We start from the raw sequence: 20975 nt of genomic DNA on the forward strand, positions 1-20975 counted from the left end.
GAGGTTTTGGGACATCCTCCTTTGAAATTAGCCTCTGTGAGAGAGGTGGCTCTCTGGGAGCCTTTTTTTTTTTTTTTTTAGCCTTTTCTAAACTTTTTCTGAAACTACCAGGAAACTCACACATCATCCCCAGTATACTTGTGTTCCCAAGAAACACTACTGAGTACTCCGCATCCAGTGGGGTGGTGTTTTTTGTGTGGATCCTGTCAATGTGGGCAATGACATTTCAATATTAAAATATAGGCCCTCTCTCTCTCTCCTTGCCCCCTAAAGTCTGAACTTGGACCGGCACTATGGGCCCGTATTTGCACAACATTGTACTTATTCATACTGCAGTTGAGCGTCACTGTGGTGGTTGTCTTTTTTATTGTTACATATTTATACTTTTCTTGTTTTGTCTTTTTATTTTGCACATCGTGGGACTGTGAGAAACAATTTTTCAATCTATCTGTATGTCTGTATGTCATGTGGTGGATTGACATTAAAGTTGAAGTTGAAAATGAAAATGAAAATGAAAATGTTGTCATTATTTAAAAGTAATTTAATCTACCAAACACCCACGATGACATATCAAGTTAATAAATAAATTAACAAATTAATGTCAGCTGGGTGTCCAGTAGCCTGCATGATGGCAGGAAATATCCTAAATCATAAGAATATGACACATTGAAAAGGTATTTTTACATGCTCAGAGCAGTATGCATTTTTTGTTAAACTGAGCTTTGATTGACTTTAAAAAGAAATGCTCCTGAACAACACAGAGAGATGTGAAACAAATTAAGGGAAATGGATGGACAAAAGAAAAGAAGTGGAGAGAAAAGAAATATAGTCGAGAAAAATACAGAAAAGGAGTGGGACTATAGAAATGGTCTTTAATAAGCCTTCTATGAACAGTGGGATTGCAATATATTCCTGTTATGGGGGTCGCATTTATCATTATTATTATTATTATTATTATTATTATTATTATTATTATTATAAATCGGTTGTTATAGCCTTATAAAGGCGGTGGTGACTATGGGTCTTTAGGGAGTTTCCGCAAACCCTCCCTACCCACAATAATCCAAACCTGTTTGATAATGTTTTACCTGGTAACAGCACAACAGAAATTCATGATTGGCCAGTGTGGTGTAGTGGGCTGTCTCAGAGCATTTGGTTATAACGATGTGCCCTCATGCTTTCGCTTCAGATTCTTTCTTTCCGCAAAGTGGACGCACGTCTCGCCATTTCTCACTCATTTGACAAAACAACAAAAGACGACTTGATCAAGCATGAAGTTTGCAGTTTTTCTTGCAGCCCTGGCAGCTGTCTACTGCTCAGTGGACGCCAAGCACAGTAAGTGTCTACCTACTGATCTACCTTTTGCAATGTAAATTTGGCCATTTTCCTGAAGAATGTTAGATTTTAAAGTAAATTTGCTTTTATCCGTGATTGCTAAAAAAGATAAGTGTCAGTTTAATTAGGCTGTGTTTCTGATAGCCAACATACAGAACAAATGGCGGGTCAAAGGCTTTTATTTAGCTGCTAGTGATTTGATTAAAAAAAATAAATAAATAAAATAAAATCAAATTAAATAGAGCATATTTTCATTCCAAACATTCCAGTGGCTCGAGTAAGAGTGATATTACAGCCAAACGCAAAAGAAAAAGACATGTATGTCATGTTTATAATTTATTGGAATTCCCCTGAAACGACTGGATTTAGTTTCGATTTCCTGGAAAACAACTGCTGTGACAACAGCATCCTCCACTGGCCGCAGGCTGCTACACACAGATGGCTGTTTCGAATTGCCAAGTACATTTCTAATTCTCAGGTGATATGAGAAGCAACTATAGGATACAAATTCTTGACTCTTTTCGTTTTTTCACCAGAGAGCTTAATGCTGTGGAGATGTTCTGGTGTCAACATGTTGCAGACTGGAAAATCGCAAATAATTTCACATTTGAAATCATCTCTGTGAATTTTTAGTCTGAACTGGCCCTTAAATCAAGAAGGCACCTTGGTAGCGATTAGTTTTATATTTTATTTCCCCTTTTTTGAGTTCAATTAGTTCATTTGTCGGTATGGTTGAAGATAATCAAGTCTTAAAAAAACGTTTTTTAAACATCAAGTCATTATGTGAGTCCTGTGAGCTTTATGGAAGCATGCTATGATTCATTTTTAACTTCTCTTCATTTTATACATCAAACATTCACAGATGGTGCAATGTGCACTTTACAATACAAAGCAGTTGATGAAAAAATACGAGACACATACTGCGATTCAGTGTAATTTCCGTCTCATGTTTCAGCAAGTGGTCTTTACAGTTTTAATACATGGAATCAGAAACATGTTTTTTGACAGGCTGCTGCTCAAAAAAATTCGGATAGTTTTTTCCTATTTCCTCCTGTAAGTTGCAACAGGTAAAATGGCGCCCTGTAGCGTTCATGGTATTTTGACATGGTTTCTCTTTCTGTTTTACCTCTAGCTCCGCCCAAGGTTCTGCTGTACAGCCGTAATGCAGGAGAGTTCGGCAAGGACAACGTCCTCATCTGCCATGTGAGTGACTTCCACCCTCCTGACATCACCATCCAGCTGATGAAGGATGGCGTGGAGATCCCTAATGCCGAACAGACTGACCTGGCCTTCAAAGCCAACTGGCACTTCCACCTGACCAGGAACGTTCACTTCACACCAGCAGCCGGAGAGAAGTTCAGCTGCAGAGTCACTCATGGGACCAAAGTCACAGAGCACGCTTGGGGTGAGTTGGGGTCAGCCAAAACATGTGACACACATATTAAGTTTTTCATAACCAAGAAAAGACAGAAATAAACGATATATTAGCATCTAATGCAGTCAGTAAAACATTAGGAAGTAAAAATCAATCAATATACATCTTCATGCAGATCTGCAACAATATTGATATGTTGTTTATAATCATAGAAAAACACAAAATCTACAAAAGTACATGGGAAAAAAAAATCAAATATGAAGGAAAACATCCCATGCCAAATGCAGATGTTGCTTCACCAGCATTTATGAGATGAATGACAACCTCTGTGTTCATTCTTCTTTTTTTCTTTCTACAGAGCCGAACATGTAACTGCGAGTGGAGGCCCAGCTAACTGATTTCCATTCTATGTTGTCTGCGAAGTGACTCCATCCCTCTCCAGGAACATCACATTTGATGAGAGGTTTTGTCCTCAGTAACAGCAGCACTTTCTCTTCATTTCTTCAATCAATCATCATGATCCATCGATCATAGCTTGTCATGACTTTCTTACTTTTCTTTTCACAAAAATAAGCACTTAGCTGTTTATATTCATATTGTACTATGAGTGGATGCTGGGGCTGCAGGTGGATTGTAATTTAACAATGTGTTGCTCAGATTATTTGTGTTTGAGAAATTCTATAAAAAGTTGAAATGTCAAGTTGCTTATGTTTGTTTTGCTTATAATATTTCTCTTCATTTGCAAACTGACAAATTAATTACTAGTTAGTTGTATTTTTTTATGGGCCAGACAAATTGTGTTCTGTAGTTTAATTTGATCTTTCAAGATATTTGTTCCCTACAGCCGAATAAACGTCTCTTAAAAATTTCTTGTCTTCATTTTTCAATCACAAACATTTCCAATTTTTTAAAGGGATTTTTATACAAATAATATTTGTCTTTAGGCTTTGGTAAATGATAACACCTAATGGATTCATTTCACAAAGAAGTCACTTAATATGCTGTGTTATATTACAGATATACAGATATTGCCCTTCGATTTGATTTCATAGCTTCTATGTAAAATAATGTGCTATACAATACATTATATGGTAATAACACATGGAAGTAGTATATACTGGGGTGGTAACAATGAGATAATGTGACCGTCATCTTCCTGGTGGTTTGTATCATAACTTTTTTACAATAACCTTAGATTAGGGGCTTCACTGAAAGTGGGTGGACTGTTATAGCTGGTGAAGAGTGGAGCACCTGGTAGTGCTGGTAGCTCCAGTAAGTGAACACTAATGGAGGAGACAGAACCTCCTGCAGTGTGTGTCTGCAGGGTGTATAGCCTGCTGTACAAGGTCACATTAGTTTTGAACTGTTCCAGCTCTCTGTTGTCCTGCTGTCGGTGTGCTATACACATTGTGAAAAATGTACAGATAAAAGCGCCTCTTAAACATGCTCTAAATTAAACGATTAAAAAAATATAAGGTGAAAATGAACCCTCCTTTTATTGCTTATTTCTTCAACTTCAACTTTAATGTCATTTCACCATATGACATACAGACATACGGAGAAATCTAAATATTTGTCACAGTCACATGGTGTGCAAAATAAAAAGATAAAACAAGAAAGGCTAGATATGTAACAATAAACAAGACAACAACCTCAGTGACTCTTACCTGTAGTATATATATATATATATATATATATATAAACTTTTACACTATGGACCCGTATTTGCACCACAATGTGTATATATATATACACATTGTGTAAAAAAAGTTCCCCTCGGGGATTAATAAAGTAAATACCATACCATACCACCATAAAAGTTCCGACTTTATGGGGAATGAGGGAGAGAGTTGAGCATCCTGACAGTCTCATGGGCGAAGCTGTTCTAATGTTTCAATTAAATGACCACCGAAATGGTCATATTATATAGTAATTTTAGGTTTGTCTATCTAAAGCAAGTTTTCTTTATAAATACCTCAGTGTAATTGTTAACTATCGGCCCTAACAACCCAAAGGAATATTTATCTGATGAAACCACGAAAAGGAGAACATGTTAGAGTAAGCTCTACCTAGCAACACGTTCTATTTATTTCCCAATTGGTCGAATTAGAGACGCATATACCTGATAGGTCTAAAGTTATGCTGGTGGGCGGGTCTGATTGGCCGAGTTGGTACTGCGCGTCCCGTGACGTAACAGGAAATGTTCTAGAAAAACACGACCTGTTTATTACTTTCGGTTTGACTTGTTCACCGTTTCTCTTCTTGAAGCAAACATACAGTAACTTTACCACAGAGACCGTCTTAAGGTGAAATCATGAAGGCCCCACTGTGTGCAGTTGTTGTCGGTCTGCTATGCCTCGCGGGTTCGTCATTTGCCAAAGATGGTAAGTGATCAACTGTACTTGTTCATTTTCCAGTTTATTTACAAATGGCGTAAGATCGTGAAATGGCGTCGCACATTTAGCTTTACCAGCCTCGAACGAAACAGAAGAAGAAGTAGCCCAAAGAAATGGGTCCTCAAAGTAAAGTAACAACTTTTACAAAAGCTGTGTGTCACAATAGGAACCACTTGCAGAGTGAAATGATTGTGTTCCCTTTGACGGCGCCGTAACGCAAAGTGCGTAGTCGGGGAATACTGCTTTGGTTCGAGGCCATTTTATATATTTAGTGATGTGATGTGATGTGATGTGATGTGTTGTGTTGTGTTGTGATGTGTTGTGTTGTGTTGTGTTGTGTTGTGTTGTGTTGTGATGTGATGTGTTGTGTTGTGTTGTGTTGTGATGTGTTGTGTTGTGTTGTGTTGTGATGTGATGTGATGTGATGTGTTGTGTTGTGTTGTGTTGTGTTGTGATGTGATGTGTTGTGTTGTGTTGTGTTGTGTTGTGATGTGATGTGTTGTGTTGTGTTGTGTTGTGATGTGTTGTGTTGTGTTGTGTTGTGATGTGTTGTGATGTGATGTGATGTGTTGTGATATATGATATGATGTGATGTGATGTGATGTGATGTGTTGCTCTGTGCTACGAGTCCCTCTAAACCGACGGAAATAATTAATAACCGAAGCCTGAACTTTTTTTTCATTTACATCTGGCAGAAATGCTCATTTTTTTACTCCTTCTCGTGGCATAAAACGGTAAAATCTCCTGTAACACTTTATCTCAGTGCCAGAAACTAGAACCCCAGCTAGATTTATGGCGCAGTGACGGAGTAAACAACATTTATACATAACATATTGTGAACACTTTGGTTGATAATGTCAATTATAGAAGTAGTGAAATCCAAATGAATGCTTTCCAACTATATGGTGTTTTCTGTTGTTAGCTCCACCCAAGGTTCAGGTGTACAGTCATGGACCAGGAGAGTTCAAGAAGGTCAACACCCTCCTGTGCCACGTGAGTGGCTTCCACCCTCCAGAAATCACCATCGAGCTGCTCAAGAACGGAAAAGAGATGCACGATTCCAAGCAGACTGACCTGTCCTTCGAGGAGAACTGGCAGTACCACCTGACCAAACATGCACCTTTCACTCCAAACCAAGGAGAGCATTTTTCCTGTAAAGTGACTCACATGGGAAAGTCCAAGACTTACAATTGGGGTATGTGTTTGTTTGTCTCTCTCTGCTCCTTTGTCTTAATAATTTATTGGTATAACCATCATTCGGTAAAGCTTTTCTTAATAAGTTTTAAACCACACACAAAGTGACATATTAATGCAGAATAGAATAGAATAATAATACACCCACAAGGGTCGACTGATTCATTATTATCACCTGTCCTCTTACCAAACGCCTCACTAATTCTCAGGATGCTAAGCTAACACTATGCATGCTATGCTCATGCACCAAAGAAAAGACACGGCCTACTACAGAACAACCACAGGAAACATCACACCACCAACCTGAGACAACAGGTTTACGAAAAGAAATGTACAGTCTTTATTACATGATGCTGTCAAAGATGTAAACAAGACAAGCACACACTCATTTTTCCTTCCCATGAAAAAAACAACCTAAATCTTGATTAATTTCTACATTTGTAGTTTTCTAGATGTAAATTAATAAGCAAACATAATGAAGAGACATGATTTTGGAATGGGATACAATGGTTTCTTTTTTGTAAGATAGCATACAAAACAAATACATAAAGAAATCAAGCTTTTTTTCTTTTTTTTTAACTAGCTCTAGTAACAACAATATACTACTTTAAGAAATTAATTTGGAAACTGCAATTAACTGAAACAAAATCCACAAGGCAGCCTCGTCACATTGTTCAATTTGCACTATCATCCCCTAAATTTTTTGACTGACAAATATAATCTGAAATGCTGAAACTGCCAATAAATAGAAACACAGATTTAAAAATGTAAACGGAAGCTATATGGATGGTTGTTGCAAGTGCAGCATTTGAGCTCTTGTGGCAAAAAAAAAACATTCAAAATGTTCAGCTTTACATGAACCCCTCCAGATTAACAGTATGAACTGTCCTGATCAATATGCTTTGATTTCTCTCTACAGAACCAGATATGTAATTTCTCCACCATGTCTGGCTCCAGGTAAATAACATATTCATTCATATTCATTCATATTCATATATATATATATATATATATATATACTAAAACTAAATCTACTGAATTCATAAATAGCAGTATATATATATATATCCAGGAGCAGTTTTGAGTGACTATAAATAGTTTTTATCCTTTGTTTGTTCACCACAGGTTTCGTCAGTGTCCGTGAGATGAAGAAGATTGGAACGGATCTTAAGTCCTGGAACTGTCCATGAGCTTGAGTTTAATTGTAAAAGACACTGCACTTAGATTGGCTTTGTTTTTTGTTTGAGAAAATGTTAATGACAATACAGCCTCATTTAGTGATTACTGAGCAGAGGAGGGCAGAAAGACTCCAAGTAACACACCTGTTACAACTGGATCAACTGGGCTCGTTATGAATGAGGATTAAAAATGGCCAAATATTGCTTCTCACTCAGCTTCTACATCAGGTTTTTTTTTTCTTCGCTTTTTTGGCTCTACATTGTGTCGCAATCAGATATATGAGTGTTAGTCTGTGAATGTGCACCAGAAACAAATGCTATCATCAAGTCAGGCATAGTCAAGAACTCTGAAATTAAAAAGATCTAAATACAAATAATTTAAATGTAAATTATTCTCAAAACATTTTGTATAAACAAATATTTTAAAATAACTTTTTGGTCATGATTTGATTGAATATTCACATGAAAAAGGTTATTTCCTCATTCATTCTTTTGTACTTCCTTTCTGCATATAGGATAAAAGTGAGCATTTGCCTATGTTTATTCTGAAGTATATACTAATGAATTTCTGTTTTCTTTTAATGGATTTTATACAATATGGTTAGGGAATAAAAATATGTCAAAATAAATAAATTTGAAAACATGTGATACTGTTCTGAACTCTTCAGTTCATTGACTTCTTAATCCTAATAAATGAAACATTTTCGTGTGTTGGAAGGAACAGTGCCTGTTAGCTGTTAGTTTAAAGCTTTAGTTTATAAGTTTATAGCTTCACATGTTTACGTTAACCTGTGAAGCTGTGAACATGTCCTTTTTACAGTAAAACAAAAGCTGCACGATCACATTTTATTTATTAATGTTCCTCAATTGCTGTTCTTAAAATGTTCTCTCAACTTCTCCAACTTTCATAAGCCATCTTTTATATATTTATCAATGCTATAAACGCAACTATTCTCACAAATGTTTTTTATGGAATAATCTAAAAATCTTATACAGAATCTAATTTTTACTTTTGGAAAATTGTTTTAACAGCAACAGTTTGCTTGTAAAAACGTCTATTTAAATGTGAAGGACTTCTGAATTCATATGAATATATATTGTCAGACAATGGGATGAGTATGAAATAGTAACTGTAATGTGGCCAATTACAACTACATCAACAGCAGTCACTTCCAGGTATTTCCCAGCTGCTGCTTTGAACTGCTAAAATTGTCAAAATCTGTCAAAATCACCATAACATGTAATTTATAGACAATAGCTGTGCTGTTGTAGCAGCTATATTTACCTGAAAAATGATAGATCATGGAGAAAGTTGGAAGCAACAGAATGCTTTTTTCTCTCTCGTTCACAGCCACTCTGACACTTTTTCATAAAATTGAGACAGATTTCACATGTTCTCATATATTTACAGATAACAGCAGTAATGAAACCTTCATCAACTACAACATTTTATTGTAACTGAGACAGTACAGGAAACTGAATAACCAAATCATTGGCCTAATACTCCCATGGACTATTTTTCTGCCTGTATTTTCCATAATTACAAAAACCTAAACTTGAAAAAATACTCTCATTAAATTGCAGGATTTTTTTACTCATAATTTTAACAATGCTATTGTTATTACTTTTGTTTAATTTGATTGTTTTTGCTGTTTAATAGTGATGTTACGAGGTGTGCCGACGCTTCGAAGCGTGTGTCGAGTAACGGAGGGGGCGTGTCCTCGAAGCGCGTGTCGAGGCTTGCTTCATTTAGGGGAGGAGCCAAAAATGATGACGTCCGAAGCCTCGCTGTACCACGTGACTGCTTCGGGAAGTGGTTCAGATTTTGCAGGGAGGTTTGACAGCAATATAAACTCTTCAGGCTCCATTCAAAATGTGGGTTGTTGGTGGAGAGTTGTGGTCAGTTGAGAGTTTAGATAGTTTGGAGAGTTTAGAGAGAGAGAGAGATAGTTTGGAGAAGTTAGAGAGAGAGAGATAGTTTGGAGATGTAGGAGAGTGAGGAGAGAAGGAGGTGATAAGATGGAGCCAGCTAGGAAGAGGAGGATTTCCCCTGTGTGGGAACACTTTGATTTGATAACTCCTAATAAGGTAAATCTAACTCTATTTCAGACACATTAGGTTTGCTTATCAAGAACTGTATTTTTCACAGTTTCTTATTTTATTCAAAGGTGAGTTGGGGTACAATAACAACACCTCATCCATGCTGAGGCGTTACCGTGCCTTGCATGAGAATAAGGAGGAAACTGGAGCGTCACCCAGCCAAGGTAAGTCATTACAATATTACAAATGCACCATCACAATTTTTCCCTCTTCACTTTTGTTTATTGTGCAAATAAAGACAGGTAACAGACTCTGTATTTATTCTCTTTTAACCAGCCACCAGAAAACCAGAGCTGGATGAAGCCCTCGTCTCCATGATAGTGAAGGACACACAGCCCTTCAGTATTGTGGATGATGTTGGATTCAGGGCATTTGTGTCCAAACTGGATCCTAATTATGTTCTCCCTACAGGGCAGGTATGTATGGGTGCATGCATGAAACAAATGAGTACTTTATTGTGTCTCACAGTTCAGCACTATGTATTTTTTCCTTGAGGCTCTGAAGGCCATGGTGGAGGCCAAGTATGAGTCAGCTAAGGAGAAGGAGAAGGCTAAAGTGGAAAAGGTGGCTGCTGTTAGCCTTACTTCTGACATGTGGACATCCACAAAACCAAAAACTGTTGAGAAACTGTTATTTCTGAATAAAAATGAATAAAATGTCCCCTGTCCTGTACATCATTGTCCAAGTTACACAAGCATATTCAGTCCCCTCTTCCTAGTTCCACAAACACTTCCACTGTCCTCTGCCTGCTGAAGCCCATGCCATTTTCCTAAAGTGACAGAAAAACATGATTACACAACTTGCCATATCATATGATACTACCATTTTGGGAAAATTTACACACACAGAATACATTCAAAAGATATTTTATTATGCACATATGTGATAATTTATGTACAGAAATTATTTGGTCATACATTTTAGTAATTCATAGTCATTCCCAACAGCCATAACAGACACAAACATTCAATGCATCACGTGATGTGGTTCAGATACAGCTGCCTGTCATTATACACTTGGCCAGCAGGTGGTTTCGTGTTCACGTGAAGCTTCGAGTAATGAACCCTTTCTCGAACCAAATGGCTGAAGTGGTTCGATGCCTCATGAGGCTTCATCTCACCATCACTACTGTTTAATAATATTCAATGGGTGGGTAAATGTGACACGTTTTTTCGCCTGAAATATTTCAACCGGAAGTTGTTCCTCCGAGCGGAAGCAGTGCCGGCTCAGAGCGGAGCACGAGCCGCTTCAGTCCCGGGAACATACATCCTGCAGCATGGCTGCGATCGGGGTTCACTTCGGTTATACATGCGCCTGCGTGGCGATATTTAAGGTGAGTTGCGTTCAGTTTAGCTCGACCAGCCGTTCACATGCTGAACTTCTTATCACGGTGGTCACGAACTGTAAAATTCCTCGGAAATTGCGGTGGTTGTTAAGCTGCTGGTCAGCTCCGTTATCTACATAATATATGAATGAAAACGCCGCAGCGTCCTTCTAAGTACTTCTTCACATATGGTACATGTGGTACATGTGGTACATGTGTTTGCCAGTCAGACGTATTCTTTTAAAGTGCGCAGTGAACATTTAGTGAAAAGTAGGCCCACTTCATGTACAATGAACTGAGGGAGTAAACCCGGCAGCCTTCCTTTAATGGTTCCTCCTAACGAGTGTAATGTGAGTGACTAGTACCTCCTTCAGTAAATGTACCTCCTTCAGTAAATGTACCTCCTTCAGTAAATGTACCAGCAGCACATGCACACAGGTTACACTTTAAACGCATCTCCTTCTGATTCTTGCTTTTAAAGTGTAGCCTATATTTTGAAATGGCTGAACGTATTCAGATTTTTCCTGCATTACTTATTCTTCACAAATCTTAATGGATTGGAGGTGACAGAACATCAATCATAGTCACCAATTTCAATACAGTCTCTTATCAAAATGTAAAACTTTTGCTGTGTCCAGCTTCTTTATTGTGGATATCTAAGGCTCTGTTTTTTGTTGTTGTTTTTTTAACATTAAATAGGTCTGTACAATCTTAAGAAGAAATTGCCTGTATTTATTAAAGAAAATATACATTTATTTATATTTTTGCCAAGTAAACAAACAAATATTTTTTGTGTGTTTTCAGGATGGCCGGGCTGATGTGGTTGCTAATGATGCAGGAGACAGAGTGACTCCCGCGGTGGTGGGCTACAGAGACACTGAGCAGGTACAACATGCGTCACTTCTCTGAAAGGGATGATGGAGATTTGTAGAAATGAGGATGATGACCAATATTCCCTTTTTATTCTCTTTTTATTCCAATTACTTGTAAACATTTTGGGGTTCAATAGGTAGGTTATCATACGTTGTATTTATTATATTCAGGATTTTTTTCTTGTTCAAAATGAGGCGGTGGCGGTACCATCCTGGTGCGTGTGTGTGTGCACACATTCAACGTGCCATCAACCGGCTGGTTTTACATATAGAGCCTCGGAATTCCAGGTTTATTTTCTGGCTTAAAATTTGCTGGAGCTGGTAATCTGGTAATTTTATTAATTTAGTCAACGACAATTATCACGTTAAAGCATCTCAAATTCAATCAAAGGAGCCCTGTGTAACATTTAATACAACATAAAAGCTAGTGTATTAATTTACACACAAAATTATTTAAAAACAAATCTAAGCTGTTGTTTATATGTACAGTAGATATAGATATAACAAAAGCTTTTGCATTCATTTACACATATTAATACCAACGGAATGTTTTAACCCTCGAATAATGTCAGGGTAATTTCACATCCTTCACTTTAAGCTGTTTTCTCGGTCATATGACCACCAGTCATGCGTTATCTTTTTTTTTTTCAGAATATAAGGCTATCCAGATCTTCCATCCGTTGATAGGATACTTTCATATTTTTATATTCAGATTTATATTGAAGGAAAACTCATCTTATGAAAGCATTATGTTTTTACAAGCATCTCATCATAAAGTGCTGGTAGTAGAGATTTCTGTTCATAATTGAGTTGGAGAAATTGTCTTGAAACTAAAAATATTTGAACCTTGATAGTGGGATACTCTAAAATGTGCTCAGTGCCTAAAAAACATAAATGTCATTGTTACATTCACTGACGACTTCTGACCACAACTTTTAAATCATTGCACACATTTATTCATCTTTTTAAAGATTAATATCAATATCTGTTGCCTAGATACAGACACTATTATGCTAAGATACAATATACTGTGTTGGAATAAATGTACAAAATGTTCAGCCTCATTGCTGGTTGCCACATTAATCATCGTTACTGCTGTTCCATTAGCAGTCTTGTTAACAGGCAGCTCACTACGTCTGTGTGCTCGTATAATTATATCGTAAAAGGTCATTGGTACGATTTTGTATTTGTCTATAATGTAGCTTAATGTCAATAATGTTACTTATTCCATTATTTGTCCACAGTTGAATTATTAGTTTTCTGATGCCTCTTTTTTTATATTTAAATTGATACCATAAACCTGTTTCAACTATTGGGTTGAACCAACAATGCATCAAAGTGTCTTTTTCTTTTTTGTGGTTATTGACCAACTTGTATCTTCTGCAGATTGTTGGCATCGCAGCGAAGCAGGGACGCGTTCGCAACGCTGCCAACACAGTTGTTAAAGTGAAACAAGTGTTGGGGAGAAGGTGACGCACTTCATTCTGTCTTAACGCTACAGGGCAACCAGTGTCATAGGAGAATACATCACTTGTTGGATATTCAAATGAAATAAATGGTCAATTAGAATAAGAATTGTGTTAAATGCATGTTATGCAGTTCAAACATACACCTAACATAATAAAAACGCCTTTTAAAAAGGATTTTACAGTCACAGCAGGACATACTGCTTCGTGAAAACATAATGATAAGAGTCTGACTGAGACCAAGTTCTTCCCAAAGCGTCAAACTCTGCTTTTGAAAAAATGTCACAGTTGTACAACAAGTTGATCTTTTAGGAGAACGTTCATGCTGATAACACTTAATAACAAGGAGCTCGATTCTTGGCTTGAACACTGGAGGATGCAGTCATCCTTTATATACATTAAAACCAATTAAATAACAGATTTCTTCTCCTTTGGTAGGTTTGATGATCCAGTGACACAGACTCACAAAACAGAGACCAAGTGTCAGGTGAGTTTGTTGACAGAAATTCTCTCTGCTTTTAAAGTCTTTAAATGTTTAAATTGAATACTTTATGATGTTAGATTTTGTTTCCTTCGTTGAGAGTCTTTTTTTTTTTTATCCTTCTGTTAATATTATTGAACAGCTTTCATCAGTCAGGAGCATTATGGCTTTTTATGTTTGTCTTACAATCCCATTTGGGCAGGATCTATATGATTTATATGATGGTTGGGTTTTAAACTTTGCAAAGTTATGGTGCACGGTCTGGTCTTTCACAGACTTTGGAGTTCTGCAGAAAACTTGTAACCAGTAGCCTGTAGTTGTCGAAACAAGGCTGCAGAAAGGATTAAAAATTGATTAGCTTAGATTTGAAAGATTAGCTGCTAGTTCACTGAAAAACAGGTGGAAACTTGTTCTGTGATTCGAATGGAGCTTCAGATGTATTTTTAGAGAGTTTTGTGTACTGAAGCAGCGGTTGTTGTGTTCAGGTCGTCAGCAGAGACGAGAAGCCTTATTATGAGATCACAGCAGGAGAACACAAGGAGTATGCTGCGCCGGGCGATGTTGCAAAACTCATCCTCCACAAAATGAAAGGTGCGCGCGCGCACACACACACACACACACACACACACACACACACACACACACACACACACACACACACACACACACATGCTGGCTGGCTGTGAAAATCAACAGTAAATTGATGGATCATTTTCACCTCCACAGAAACGGCTCAGTCAGCTCTGGGGTCTGACGTCAGTGCAGCGGTCATCACCGTCCCTTTTGAGTTTGCACATGCTCAGAAGCGTGCCCTGAGGTGAGCTACATCACCCTTCATCACAACTGTACCCTTTTGTTGTGTGACTGTGAAAATCGTTGCACTTTCATTTTGAATAGTCGCATCACTGTCTGTCTGCTGTGTGTGCAGAGAGGCAGCCGAAGCTGCAGGCTTCCACGTTCTGAGGCTGATCCACGAGCCGGCTGCTGCTCTGCTGGCCTACAGCATCGGACAGGAGTGCTCTTCTGGGAAGAGGTACGGCGCTCCAGACACACGTTACATTTGACTACGGACCTTTTTAATAGCAGACATTTTGACTTGTCATTGTAGACTTAAGGTGAGGTTGTAACACTGAGAGTGGCTCCTGCTTTGTGCATGTTGCTTCACCGTCGTATCTTACTGGGATGTTTCATGGAACTGAGCCCTCATTGAAACACCTGTGTAAGACCTACCACGAGTCAAAATGTCTCCAGTGAAACAGGTCTGTAGCTAACTTTAAAAATTTCCACTCGGGGATTAATAAAGTACCTACCTACCTACCTACCTAACTTGTTTAGTGATTTGCTGATGTCGACGTTTTTTTTTTTTGTTTTTTTTTACCAATCTTCCATGAAAAATTCCTTCAGTTGGAAACAGTTTGATGTTTTTTTTTTGCATGAACAGCCTGTCTCCTCCCTCCTTCCCTCCTTCCCACCCACCCTCTCTCCCTCCACACACACACACACACACACACACACACACTCTATAGGTGCTTGCATGTATTTATTTGACTGTACTTAGATGGGTTTAATCAGGTGTTGATCATTGATTGGTAGTTGCATTATTAATACATTCGTTAATTCAGAAAACATTAAATGTGGATGAATGTTGCTGCTGCTAATGAGCTTGTTGATGGAGAATAATATTGCCTTCAGTGTTGCTGTTATTAATGAATCCTGTTAAAAGTTGAAGCCCTCGGTGCTCAGATTCAAAGCATCACTGTCCACTTCATGAACAGTTACTTGCAGGCTACATGCCACCGTTTCTCTGTAATATTCATGTTTTTCCTTGTTTCGTGTTGTTTTTCTTTTTAGTCACAATATTATTTGTTTGAAAGAAAAGTCTTGTATTTTTTTTAATTATTATTATTAGATGGAGCCTTCTTCTCACTTGTTGCTAGGATGAAGTTATTTTTTAAGTAAATCAGTTAATGGTGAAAAACATTTATTATTATTTTCTACTGTGGTATAGAGAATCACAGACTTCAAGGAGTAATGGTTTTGTTATTGTAACATCCCTAATACGCATACATCACCATGTGCTGTCATCACTTGCTGAAAGTCTTCCAACATGATGTCGTCGCTGCTTCTAATGTAGAATATAGGAGCACGTTTGTTTATATTGTTTCTCCCTGAGTTCGATCGACTCTTTCTGAACATTTCTCCTCATACTTCCACGTGTTGTGTTGACAGCCATGTTCTGGTGTACAAGCTGGGCGGGACGTCCCTGAGTGTGACCGTGCTGCAGGTCACTGGAGGAATCTTCCGGGTTCTCAACACTCACACTGACCACAGCATCGGAGGAGAGAGTTTCACCGAGGCCCTGGCGCAGCACCTCGCCTCCGAGTTCAAACGGTGAGTCTCCTCAAAGCTCCCGGCTCACTTTGGAACTTGAAATGTTTCACATGGCATGTGACGGTGCAGAACATCCAGATGTTTCTGTCCAGTAGCATTGTGACAATATCAAATTTGAATGCTACAATGATGAACGTATACATACTGAAGTGCTTTTTGTCTTTGTTGGTTGTGCAGCGGCTTTAAACACGATGTGAGCAGCAACGCTCGGGCGATGATGAAGCTGATGAATGGTGCTGACATGGCCAAGCACTCCCTCTCCTCTTTGGGATCAGCCAACTGCTTTGTGGACTCCCTGCATGATGGCATTGACTTTGAATGCAACGTGTCCAGGTGAGATATTGAGCTGACACACAGCTGACAGCTGTGTTATTAACACACTGGAAATGAGATTATGATAAATATGAAGTACTAAAAAACTAAGTATGTACAGATGAGCCTGGTAGTGGAACTGAAGAATACTTTGTCACAATTGGTATTAAAATTGGTTAAACTCAAGGAGCTTCCTATTCAGGGATCACGCATGACGGGAATAAGAGGGGGCAGATCAGGAGAACTCTTTTAGAAATGAAAATGCAACTGCAGATGTTCTGTACATCTGAGCAGAGACACTAAGGATGAGATATAAAAACCTTACAATAATCAAACAGTTGTCAAGACATGATTTATATGTTGTATGTATGAACAGCAGTTATATTCAAAATTAAACAAAGAGAAAATTTAAGAGCTACACACGTTTAGCTCACTTCAAATATACAAAGATGTTGCAATACAGGTCAAAGAAGAAATTTCTGGTAAATAGCAATCATTAGTTCAATATAAATGCACACTACAATGATGCCACACCTTCTATTCAAGCAGCTTGAATGGTGTATGTTAAATATTCTGCCATGTCTTGCTTTAGCTATTAACAAAAAAAAAAAAGCAGATGCTGTGGAAATGTGTTCCAAATCAAAAAATGCTGGACGAGCACAAATTAAAGTTATCCTCAATGCAAAAAAAATGCTGGAAAATATCAAAGTCAGTGGGAACTGCTGCAACTGAATGTGTGGCAGAAGCACAAGTGATTTGTTCAGAGCATAACACGGATTTAAGATGTATTGCCTTCCATTTTTGTTTTAATTTAAATGAAATATGCCTATAATGTGCAGATATTTTTCCCGACATGCTTTACAACAGGTAAATAAATACTGACAGTCTGTGTTTTTCTCTTTCAGAGCTCGATTTGAGCTGCTCTGCTCGTCACTCTTCAACAAAAGCATCCAGCCAATCAGAGCCCTGCTGGAGGAGGCGGGACTCTGCACCAGCGACATTAACAAGGTACACACACGCTGTCATTGATGGTCCGTTGTTTGAAATGATCCAGTTTCAGTTATAGTTGTGAAATAGGGTGAATAAAGAAAAGTAAAAGCCTTGAATCCTGTGATTGAACTGACCTCCACCAAGGCTGATAGTCCACTCTTTTATTATATGCAACACCTGTGCTGACGCTACAGTTATTCGATTATATTAGATTAGATTTGACTTTATTAATCCTACAGTGGGGAAATTTGGTTGTCACAGCAGCAAAGAAAACCAACAAGTGCACGCAATATGAAAAACTTTACAAATACAAATAAGATAATGAAATATGATTAATAAAAAAATATTATTTTAGAACAAATGCACACACACAGACTATATACACGAAAAAAACAAATACAATCAAATAAAAATACATAAATATAGTTTGGGATGAATGGAAAAAAGTGTGAAATGAAATGAGATGAACAGTGCAACGTTATTTCACTTGAACAGTCTTGAAAGCTGTTGGGACAAACGACCTGCAGGTGGCGCTCTTTCCTGCTCTGAGGGTGCAGCAGTCTGAAGGAGCTGCTTAAAGCTCCTACAGCCTCATGGAGGGGGTGAGAGGTGTTGTCCATGATCCATGTCATCTTGGCTAACATCCTCCTCTCACCCACCTCCTTTATGGAGTCCAGAGGTTATAATTCAGTCTGTAAATCTGTCACTTTTATGACTCAGTATTGATTCGTAATTTTAAACCAATAAACCTTTAGGTTAAGGAAATTTTAGAAACTCCAACATTTCCAGCTTTGTATGTGAAGAACGGAATGCTTTCTACCGTGGTAAATAATTACAACAAGACTCTTTCTTGGGTTGGAGTTTTTTTTAACAGAAAATCACAAATTTATCACAAAGACATACGTAAAATACAATTGAATAGGAATGAGTTATGAAAGGGTTTGCAAATTATCACCTTCTCGAGTGCCTCAGATTTTTTTTAACTCAAACCACAAAACTCTGCAACTTGCATCATAAGTTTTGAGAAAAGCTGCTGCAAAATCAAGCCTTTTTAGTTGCAGCATTCCTCCCCGTTGCTCTGATCTGCTCTAAGACGTTGCTCTGATTCTCTCTCTGCCTGTGCTGCACGTGAAAAGTAGGCTGGTAGATTTTCCGTAATCCTACTGACAGCCAGACAAACGAACAAATAAAGCGCACAGACACCATGTTTGTGGCGGAGGTCATAGATGCAACGTGCTGTTGAAGTGATGGCTTCGTGTATGTTTCAGGTGGTTCTTTGCGGCGGCTCAGCGCGGATCCCTCGTCTCCAGCAGATGATCCGCGAGATGTTTCCTGACGTAGAGGTTCTCAGCTCGGCGCCTCCTGACGAGGTCATCGCTGTGGGAGCAGCTCTGGAAGCAGGTTTACTGGTCGGCCGAGACGGCCTCGGCCCCGAGGAAGAGTCTGTCACAGTGGATGTTTCTGCCACCGACATACTAGTGAAGGTATTCTCCTCAAGAAGAAACACACTGGATGTTATATTTGAATGCTAATCATTTTTAGTGTTACTTGTGTTTTAATTCTCTGAGTGGATTTGACTGTAATTATATAACGCAGTACATTCTGCCCGGCTTGGTGGTGTGTGGGTGTTGCAGGAGATGGATGAATCCGGAGCGGAGATTTTCACGGTCCTCCTTCCATCGGGAACGCCCCTCCCGGCCCGCAGACATCACATCCTGAGTGCAGAGGGGAAGCTGTCCTCCCTCCGTTTGGAGATTTACCAGAGAATTTTAGCAGAGCAGCCTGAAATGCTATCTAAGGTAAAGAACAGTACTAACTACGGATTACATTTCAACCTACTACTTCCTGTTTTCCAAGTAGTACCGGTCACTGGTGACATGTAAAGTCACATCTTTAAAAATATCATGTGTGAGTTGGGAGGAAAATCGTTAGATTTGGTTTCTCCAGTGTCACAGAGTTCATTTTCAGTTGTTCAAGCTCCATTCAATTAAATTTGGCTTAATTTATATCGGGCCAAATCACAACACATAGTAAACTCCTTCCAAAAGATCTTTACAACATTAGAGTGAACCCAACAACAAAATAGTTCCCCTGTGAGAAAGGATTTCTATTAAATATAGAACAAACAATGATGGAGGCTGATTACTTTGTCACTTTCAGCTTATTTCAGAGAAAACTGCAGGTTTTTCTGTTTCTCATGGAGAGATACCAACAAATTCATCCACCACTGTACATTATCAAAGTTACATTATCTTACCTTTATATAGATAAAGTCAGTGTTTCATCAATGTTCAGTGTCTCTCAGCTATGTTGTTGTTACATCCTCTCATTGCAATTTGTAGATAAATTCATAAATCTGTTCATTCCAAGAAACAGTAATGTGGAACAACATAACAGGTACACAAAACTACTGTCACTCTAGTTTAATTTCTATAGTACTAAATGACAACATGGCAACCAAACAATTGTCCTTTGAGCAAGTGGAAAAATGTCCTTCTGACCAGACAGAGTGGGCGGCAGTCTGCTGCGCCTGGTCGGGGTGAGAGGGGAGTGGAGAGAAAAGAAAAGAATCGACAAAGCACAAACGGTAAAAAGTGAGCAGGTTGGAGCAACAGGAAGTGCAGATCAGCAACATGCAGCTCCGGAGCCAAAGATACCCGCAGACAGAAAAAGAGGACAAACTATGGGAGAGAGAATTGACAAAGTTAATGATGTGTAGTGCTGACATGTGAATGCGTGGAGAGGAAAAGAGAAAGTGGAAGAGAGCAGCTCGGTGCATCCCGGCTGGTCCCCCAGCAGCCTGTAAGCCTGTCGTAAAACTGGAAATAACAAAACCCTGCAGCAGTTTCACCTCACTGAGGACTGAAGTGTTTGGTTTTTTAGTTCAACATTATGTATCAACTCTAAAAACAACAAGACACTTTATAAAACAAAAAATTAATAATGGATTAACTCACCAAAAATTGGAATTAATTACTTATGTCGTTGTGTCTTTATTTGTGTGTCCAACGTACAGATAATCTTCAAAGACCTGCAGTCTGGAGAGGAGAACCACAACATTGACACTGTGGTGACCATGAAAAGGTATCGTTGTCTTTCCGGGATCAGTTTATGGGCCGCTCGATGAGATTGTTGCTATATGATTATTTCTGTATGTTTCAGGGATGGCTCGGTTCATGTTTCCTGTGTAGAACAGAGCACTGGAAGGTCAGAGGTCATCACCATAGCAGCAGCAGCATCATGAGTCCCAGATGTGCAGTCCAAAGCAAACTAGCACAACAGTGTTGGTGCAATCTTTTTTTTTTTCTATTTTTCACTCAATAAACATGACACTGTACACTGTATGTGTAGATTCATTATTATGTGGATGTTTAACAGTCGGGGGATGATGTAGAAATGCACGTATGCACTTCCAAGCTTTATTGTAAAGTACTGTACATAATTGCAAAGCATGTTTTATGTTTGAATCTGTATCCGTTACACACTACAATCAGGAAGGCATCTGATCTGTCCAAAATGGTTTCTGCAGCAGGTCGAAATCGTACAACTTTTTAAAATGGT

General features: G+C 38.4%; 3 protein-coding genes across 3 annotated transcripts; all 3 read left to right on the forward strand.

Annotated features, from left to right (window-relative positions):
- Positions 1-1175: 1175 nt before the first annotated feature.
- LOC138202429 (beta-2-microglobulin-like) lies at positions 1176-3578 on the forward strand. Its single transcript, XM_069156390.1, has 3 exons — positions 1176-1335; positions 2468-2740; positions 3069-3578. The coding sequence occupies exons 1-3, from the start codon at positions 1272-1274 to the stop codon at positions 3080-3082; spliced, it is 351 nt and encodes a 116-aa protein (XP_069012491.1). The 5' UTR covers positions 1176-1271; the 3' UTR covers positions 3083-3578.
- Positions 3579-4908: 1330 nt separating this feature from the next.
- Positions 4909-8126, forward strand: LOC138202430 (beta-2-microglobulin-like). Its single transcript, XM_069156391.1, has 4 exons — positions 4909-5094; positions 6029-6301; positions 7220-7257; positions 7426-8126. Exons 1-3 carry the CDS (start codon positions 5025-5027, stop codon positions 7231-7233), a joined length of 357 nt encoding a protein of 118 aa, XP_069012492.1. The 5' UTR covers positions 4909-5024; the 3' UTR covers positions 7234-7257; positions 7426-8126.
- Positions 8127-10736: 2610 nt separating this feature from the next.
- On the forward strand, positions 10737-20751 carry hspa14 (heat shock protein 14). Its single transcript, XM_069156395.1, has 14 exons — positions 10737-10911; positions 11707-11787; positions 13161-13243; positions 13679-13727; positions 14207-14312; positions 14448-14538; positions 14650-14754; positions 15951-16112; positions 16290-16445; positions 17330-17432; positions 18683-18898; positions 19049-19213; positions 20431-20498; positions 20577-20751. Exons 1-14 carry the CDS (start codon positions 10855-10857, stop codon positions 20656-20658), a joined length of 1524 nt encoding a protein of 507 aa, XP_069012496.1. The 5' UTR covers positions 10737-10854; the 3' UTR covers positions 20659-20751.
- Positions 20752-20975: the final 224 nt, after the last annotated feature.

Source organism: Embiotoca jacksoni, unplaced genomic scaffold (genome assembly GCF_022577435.1).
Source record: "Embiotoca jacksoni isolate LCO1_2020_lvr unplaced genomic scaffold, fEmbJac1.0.p SCAF_21, whole genome shotgun sequence".
Classification (NCBI taxonomy): Eukaryota; Metazoa; Chordata; class Actinopteri; family Embiotocidae; genus Embiotoca; species Embiotoca jacksoni.

Excerpts from the sequence above, each read along its gene's own strand:
- LOC138202429 (XM_069156390.1), top strand. The coding sequence starts at position 1,272 with ATGAAGTTTGCAGTTTTTCTTGCAGCCCTGGCAGCTGTCTACTGCTCA. Across the intron at positions 1,336-2,467 it reads CTCAGTGGACGCCAAGCACA|CTCCGCCCAAGGTTCTGCTG; the intron begins GTAAGTGTCTAC and ends TTTTACCTCTAG.
- LOC138202430 (XM_069156391.1), top strand. The coding sequence starts at position 5,025 with ATGAAGGCCCCACTGTGTGCAGTTGTTGTCGGTCTGCTATGCCTCGCG. Across the intron at positions 5,095-6,028 it reads TTCGTCATTTGCCAAAGATG|CTCCACCCAAGGTTCAGGTG; the intron begins GTAAGTGATCAA and ends TTCTGTTGTTAG.
- hspa14 (XM_069156395.1), top strand. The coding sequence starts at position 10,855 with ATGGCTGCGATCGGGGTTCACTTCGGTTATACATGCGCCTGCGTGGCG. Across the intron at positions 14,755-15,950 it reads GAGTGCTCTTCTGGGAAGAG|CCATGTTCTGGTGTACAAGC; the intron begins GTACGGCGCTCC and ends TTGTGTTGACAG. Across the intron at positions 19,214-20,430 it reads AGCCTGAAATGCTATCTAAG|ATAATCTTCAAAGACCTGCA; the intron begins GTAAAGAACAGT and ends TCCAACGTACAG.